Source organism: Seriola aureovittata, chromosome 12, assembly GCF_021018895.1.
Source record: "Seriola aureovittata isolate HTS-2021-v1 ecotype China chromosome 12, ASM2101889v1, whole genome shotgun sequence".
Lineage (NCBI taxonomy): Eukaryota > Metazoa > Chordata > Actinopteri > Carangiformes > Carangidae > Seriola > Seriola aureovittata.
The window spans coordinates 27,066,148-27,072,147 of record NC_079375.1 but is presented as its reverse complement, the minus strand read 5'-3'; the positions used below and the strand labels follow the sequence as shown (position 1 = coordinate 27,072,147).

The window sequence follows — 6,000 nt, the reverse complement described above, 5'->3', positions numbered from 1 at the left end:
CACTTCTCGCATCTTCTTGTCGTCCGTGTCGTCTCTGACTTTTCTTTCTCTTCCGGCATTGGCTTCTGACCTGACTTAGGCCTAGGCCTGGTTTTTGGCTTAGAATAGGCAATGTGTGAATTGTTCACGACTGTTTTATCCCCTGGGGGCTGGCGCATGTTTCAGGGGCGTCACCCATCTTCTTCTGTGTTTCCACTTGGAGAAGAAAGTAATTTTCCACTGAACTTTAAAATAATTTAAATCTAAAGTTTACTTATAAACTAGCACATCCTTCTTCCACCATGACCACAAAACATTAAGTGAAATAACATATAAAACTAAGGGCAATGACAGACAGGAGTAATAGGAGTGTTGATTTCATATTACATCCTTCAAACCTGGAATTAATCATGATACAAGTGGTTAATTGATCAAACAACAATATAAACATTTCCCAAAGCTAATAGTTTATAAATGTGGATTACACAGCAGTTCTTTGACTGTAATAATAATAATAATAATAATAATATGCACATTCTGGATGTCATGTAGTGTGTGTTACCTTGTGTGAAGGATGTTGACAGTATGGTCACATGAAGGACATTGTCTTAAAATCTAGATGTTACATTTCAAACATTCTATGGGATAGAAGTTTGGGATTAAACTATTACATAGGAACATCTCATGAGTTAGAGAACAGTTAGATATTTAATTTTACATTCTTCCTTTGATCTGTGTCTGAAGAGAGTTCTGCTGGTCACTACCCAGGATTGGAATGTAGTTGTAGTTTATGACTCTTATCTAGAGAGGGGCAGAGGAAGGGAGGTTGGTGTGTGTGTGTGTGTGTGTGTGTGTGCGTGTGTGTGTGCGTGTGCGTGTTTGCATGTGTGTGTGTGTGTGTTCATGCATGGCACAGACAAGCCAGGATTCACACCTTAGTGTTAATCAGTCCTTTTGTTGTTACTTGTTTTATACAAGAAACAATCAAATATCTTTAGACAAAGTCTTACTGTTACAAACTGGAGATTTTGCTTATATTCTCCAGTTGTCTGGTGTCCATTGGTTGATCCTCTGGAGCTGACCCTTTGACCTTTGGTCTGGTTCTGTGTTGTTCGGACGTGTGAACAGCATGGTCTGTTTGTGGAAGAGGGTCCTTTGTCTCTGTTTCCTATCAATTTGATAGTTTGATGATGGGAAGAGTCGCAAAGTGTCAATAGTAGGTCCGTAACTCTGCATGTCCTTATAATGAACTTTCTTAATGGCTTGTGACTGATGCCAGGCCACGTATGTACGCTACAATACCATGACTTTTTATGCCTTACTATACTATGACATTTTTTGGCGTTTTTATGCCTACAATAATATAAAGTTTTGTGCCTTATGAGCTGTGGCGCCCATGTGTCTGCAACATGAACTAAATGAAATCATAAAGAACAGAGTCAGAGACTTCAGGTGTTTTCATCTGATGATGTCATCACTACAACTAAACACCAGATTTTTATTGATCGCCTACAGTCGAGTCATCCATAGAAATGACCTCACAGTGTGGAGTCAGAGGTGATGGAGGTCAGTGTCCTGCCTCTGGACTAAAGACAGTCTCAGTTCAGTTCTCTTGGTCAGGTCCAGCGGACGCACCCAGGTCTGATGAGGAGTACACCTTCAGGTCCAGCTGCTGGTCACCACCTGACACGTGGGCGGAGGTCTGGTGATGATGGACTCCGCCAGCGGGGGGCGCAGCTCATCCACAGGTCACTGCAGGTACTGAACAGAGAAGGCCTCCAGCCGAGTCTCTAGTTCTGTGGCTCTGTTCCTGTAAAACACAAAGTGCGAGGTTCAGTCGCCCTGACCCCCTAAGACCTGAACCCTGAACTCTGATGCCCTAAGACCCAAGACACTAACCCTGACCCCCTAAGACCTGATCCCAGAACCCTGACCCCCTTAAGACCACTCCTAACAGACTAAGATGACGTCACCTGGTCAGTGATTGTGGGTTTGGGACTTTTGATTTTTTATTTCTATTTCCTCCTTCATTTCCTGTTTGTAAACAAAATAATACTGTTGGATCAGATCTGATCATGTGATCACAGATAACTCCACACAGAGCTCTGTGTCTATACTGTCACGTTAGAGATCATTTACATACATATACATTCATATTACATTTTAATAAGGTATTGTAAGCAGTCTGTCTGCCTGACCTCTCTGCTTGTCTCCATGGTAACACCACGCTCTGATTTGGTCTCAGCTTAATCATCGTTTTTAGTTCTGCTCGAACATGAACAGGTTCTTCATTAATCATTACCATGGTGTGTCATGCAGCTCATGTGGTTATTTATTTAACTTTTGTTTATTCCTTATTAATTTCTTATCAGTGGTGGAGCTGCTGTTAGCTTAGCTTAGCAAAGACACAGGAAGCAGGGGGCGGGGCCTCTGACCTGAAGGCCTTGGACCTCCTCTGGATGTTCTCCAGTCTCTGGATCCTGAAGCTCAGCTGTCGGATGTTTCCCTCCAGCTCGGCCTCGCTCAGGTCGACTCTCTGGGTCAGACGGCTGAAGGTGGACGACAACTCCCTGCGGCAACACACTCGCTGTTACATGATCTCAGGTGAGTGGGCAGTGACTGCGAGGGTCAGGTGGGGGCAGGGTCTTACTTGTACACCTGCTGGCTGCAGGCGGAGCTGGTGGTTGGGATGACGGTTCTCAGGCGGCGGGCGGCGTGCTCCACAAACTGCTGCTTCAGAGCGCGCTCCCTGCTGGCGTCAGTCCAGGTGAGTTTCTCATACAGGTAGATTAGACCGTACAGAGACAAAGAGAGAGCGATGAGACGCCAGCCCACTGAACGCCACACCTGCAGCAACAACACACACCTGAGACACACACCTGAGAGACACCTGAGACACACATTAGAAACACACACCTGAGACACATCTGAAAGACACACACCTGAGACACACCTGAGAGGACTGACGACGTCTGTCTTTTCTATCACACTCTTTCATAGAACAGTCAATCAGTCAATCAATCAGTCACCAGATTAATCAATAATGAAAGTAATGGTCAGCCCTGCAGGACGTACCACTCCACCGATCACCAGCACCGTCATGGAGGCTCGGGAGGTGACGGAGACCAGGCCCGTTGCTATGGAAACCACCATCTCATCCTTGAAGGTGGAGCCTGCCTGCAGAGACAGAGCAACAGGAAGTGTTTTCTCCTCTACAGCAGCTGGTTTAACGTCAGTGACAGATGTAATGTCGGTCAGCTGACCTGCGGCCGTGGGTCGGAGCCGCTTAGCGCTCGCTTGGCGTTGGCGGCTCCGATGAAGCGAGCGACGAGGGCGGTCCAGCCCAGAGAAAACTGGAACTCGATGTTCTCCTGGAAATCTGCACAGAGGGCGGCGAGGCCGAGGTCGTAGGTCAACTCAAAGGAGGAGGAGGAGGAGGGAGTGGAGAGCTGCTCCTGGACGGACAGAGACAGCAGAGGACGGACGCTGTCTGAGGACGAAGAGAAACAAGCAGAGAATCAGGTGGAGGTCGACGGACGCAGAGGAAGAGGAAGTAACGCTGCTGTTACCGATCATGTGTCTCTGGGCGTCTGTGATGTCTCTGAGGACACTGACCGAGCAGCGATGACACAAACCTCCAACCATCCGCTCCTCCACGTGCAGCAGCAGCTTCTGAGGAGAAACAGCAGCAGCTCAGACTCTTCAGAGGAACTAACAACAGATTAATCTGCTTTACTTAAAATCCAGTTAACTCTGTGTGTGTGTGTGTGTGTGTGTGTGTGTGTTGTGTGTGTGTGTGTATGTGTGTGTGCGCGTTACAAGATTCAGGTGTGGTCAGGTAAGGTGACAGAAACAGGTTTAAAGGATCAGTCCAACATTTAGAGAAATCTTCCAGATAGACATCAGTTTCATCTCTGTGTGTACAGTACAGTGCTAAGCTAAGCTAACAGTGTCCTCTTTTTTCCAGTCCAGTCTTTGTGCTAAGCTAGGATAGCAGTCCCCCCCAGTTTCCGCTCTTTGTGCTAAGCTAGGCTAACAATTTCCCCTGTTTGCAGTCTTTGTGCTAAGCTAGGCTAACAGTTTCCCCGTTTCCAGTCTTTATGCTAAGCTAAGACAGCAGTCCCCCCCAGTTTCTGCTCTTTGTGCTAAGCTAGGCTAACAATTTCCCCATGTTGCCAATCTTTGTGCTAAGCTGGGCTAACAGTTTCGTCTTGTTTCCAGTGTTTATGCTAAGCTCGGCTAACAGCGTCCCCATTTCCAGTCTTTGTGCTAAGCTAACTGTCCCTTCTGTTCCCAGTCTCTGAGACTCACTGTTTTGTAGAGCTGCAGCGTCTCTTGTGTCGGGTTGAAGTCGGCTCTGAACTCCTCCACCAGAACAGGAAGTGATCGGATCTGATCTGACAGAGCTGAGGTCACCTGACGACACAACGAGCTGCTGTGAGACATCAGCTCGAGTTCACTGAAGCACAGTGTCAAATGTTCTGATGGTTTCAACAGTGTCTCTATTTCAGTCTCTGTTTCAGTCTCTGTTTCAGTGTCTCAGATTCAGTGTCTCTGTTTCAGTGTCTCTGTTTCAGTGTCTCTGTTTCAGTGTCTCAGTGTCTCTGTTTCAGTGTCTCTATTTCGGTGTCTCTGTTTCAGTGTCTCTGTTTCAGTGTCTCTGTTTCAGTGTCTCTGTTTCAGTGTCTCAGTGTCTCTGTTTCAGTGTCTCTGTTTCAGTGTCTCTGTTTCAGTGTCTCTGTTTCAGTGTCTCAGTGTCTCTGTTTCAGTGTCTCTGTTTCAGTGTCTCTATTTCAGTGTCTCTGTTTCAGTCTCTGTTTCAGTGTCTCTGTTTCAGTGTCTCTATTTCAGTGTCTCTGTTTCAGTGTCTCTGTTTCAGTGTCTCTGTTTCAGTGTCTCTATTTCAGTGTCTCTGTTTCAGTCTCTATTTCAGTGTCTCAGATTCAGTGTCTCTGTTTCAGTCTCTATTTCAGTGTCTCTGTTTCAGTGTCTCTATTTCAGTGTCTCTGTTTCAGTGTCTCAGTGTCTCTGTTTCAGTGTCTCTGTTTCAGTGTCTCTGTTTCAGTGTCTCTGTTTCAGTGTCTCAGTGTCTCTGTTTCAGTGTCTCTGTTTCAGTGTCTCTATTTCAGTGTCTCTGTTTCAGTCTCTGTTTCAGTGTCTCTGTTTCAGTGTCTCTATTTCAGTGTCTCTGTTTCAGTGTCTCTGTTTCAGTGTCTCTGTTTCAGTGTCTCTGTTTCAGTCTCTATTTCAGTGTCTCTGTTTCAGTGTCTCTATTTCAGTGTCTCTGTTTCAGTCTCTATTTCAGTGTCTCTGTTTCAGTGTCTCTATTTCAGTGTCTCTGTTTCAGTGTCTCTGTTTCAGTGTCTCTGTTTCAGTGTCTCAGTGTCTCTGTTTCAGTGTCTCTATTTCAGTGTCTCTGTTTCAGTGTCTCTGTTTCAGTCTCTGTTTCAGTGTCTCTGTTTCAGTGTCTCTGTGTCTCTGTTTCAGTGTCTCTATTTCAGTGTCTCTGTTTCAGTGTCTCTATTTCAGTGTCTCTGTTTCAGTGTCTCTGTTTCAGTCTCTGTTTCAGTGTCTCTGTTTCAGTCTCTGTTTCAGTCTCTGTTTCAGTGTCTCTGTTTCAGTGTCTCTATTTCAGTGTCTCTGTTTCAGTGTCTCTATTTCAGTGTCTCTGTTTCAGTCTCTGTTTCAGTCTCTGTTTCAGTCTCTGTTTCAGTCTGTTTCACTGTCTCAGATTCAGTGTCTCAGATTCAGTGTCTCTGTTTCAGTGTCTCTGTTTTAATGTCTCTGTTTCAGTGTCTCTGTCTCAGTGTCTCTGTTTCAGTGTCTCTGTTTCAGTGTCTCTGTTTCAGTGTCTCAGATTCAGTGTTGTAATGTCTCTGTTTCAGTGTCTCTGTTTCAGTGTCTCTGTCTCAGTGTCTCTGTCTCAGTGTCTCTGTTTCAGTCTCTGTTTCAGTGTCTCTGTCTCAGTGTCTCTGTCTCAGTGTCTCTGTCTCAGTGTCTCTGTTTCAGTCTCTGTTTCAG

The 6,000-nt window shown here is 45.6% G+C and overlaps 1 protein-coding gene across 1 annotated transcript in view; it reads right to left on the bottom strand.

Moving 5' to 3' along the window:
• Positions 1-1,432: 1,432 nt before the first annotated feature.
• The window catches only part of mfn1a (mitofusin 1a), a 20,971-nt gene continuing 16,403 nt past the window's right edge, over positions 1,433-6,000 (bottom strand). The window contains exons 14-20 of the mRNA XM_056391491.1: positions 4,291-4,395; positions 3,549-3,651; positions 3,243-3,469; positions 3,055-3,156; positions 2,630-2,826; positions 2,415-2,549; positions 1,433-1,789 (exon numbers count right to left, since the gene is read on the bottom strand). Of these exons, the coding sequence (XP_056247466.1) occupies positions 1,729-1,789; positions 2,415-2,549; positions 2,630-2,826; positions 3,055-3,156; positions 3,243-3,469; positions 3,549-3,651; positions 4,291-4,395 (930 nt within the window). The 3' untranslated portion in view covers positions 1,433-1,728. The remainder of the gene's footprint in view (positions 1,790-2,414; positions 2,550-2,629; positions 2,827-3,054; positions 3,157-3,242; positions 3,470-3,548; positions 3,652-4,290; positions 4,396-6,000) is intronic.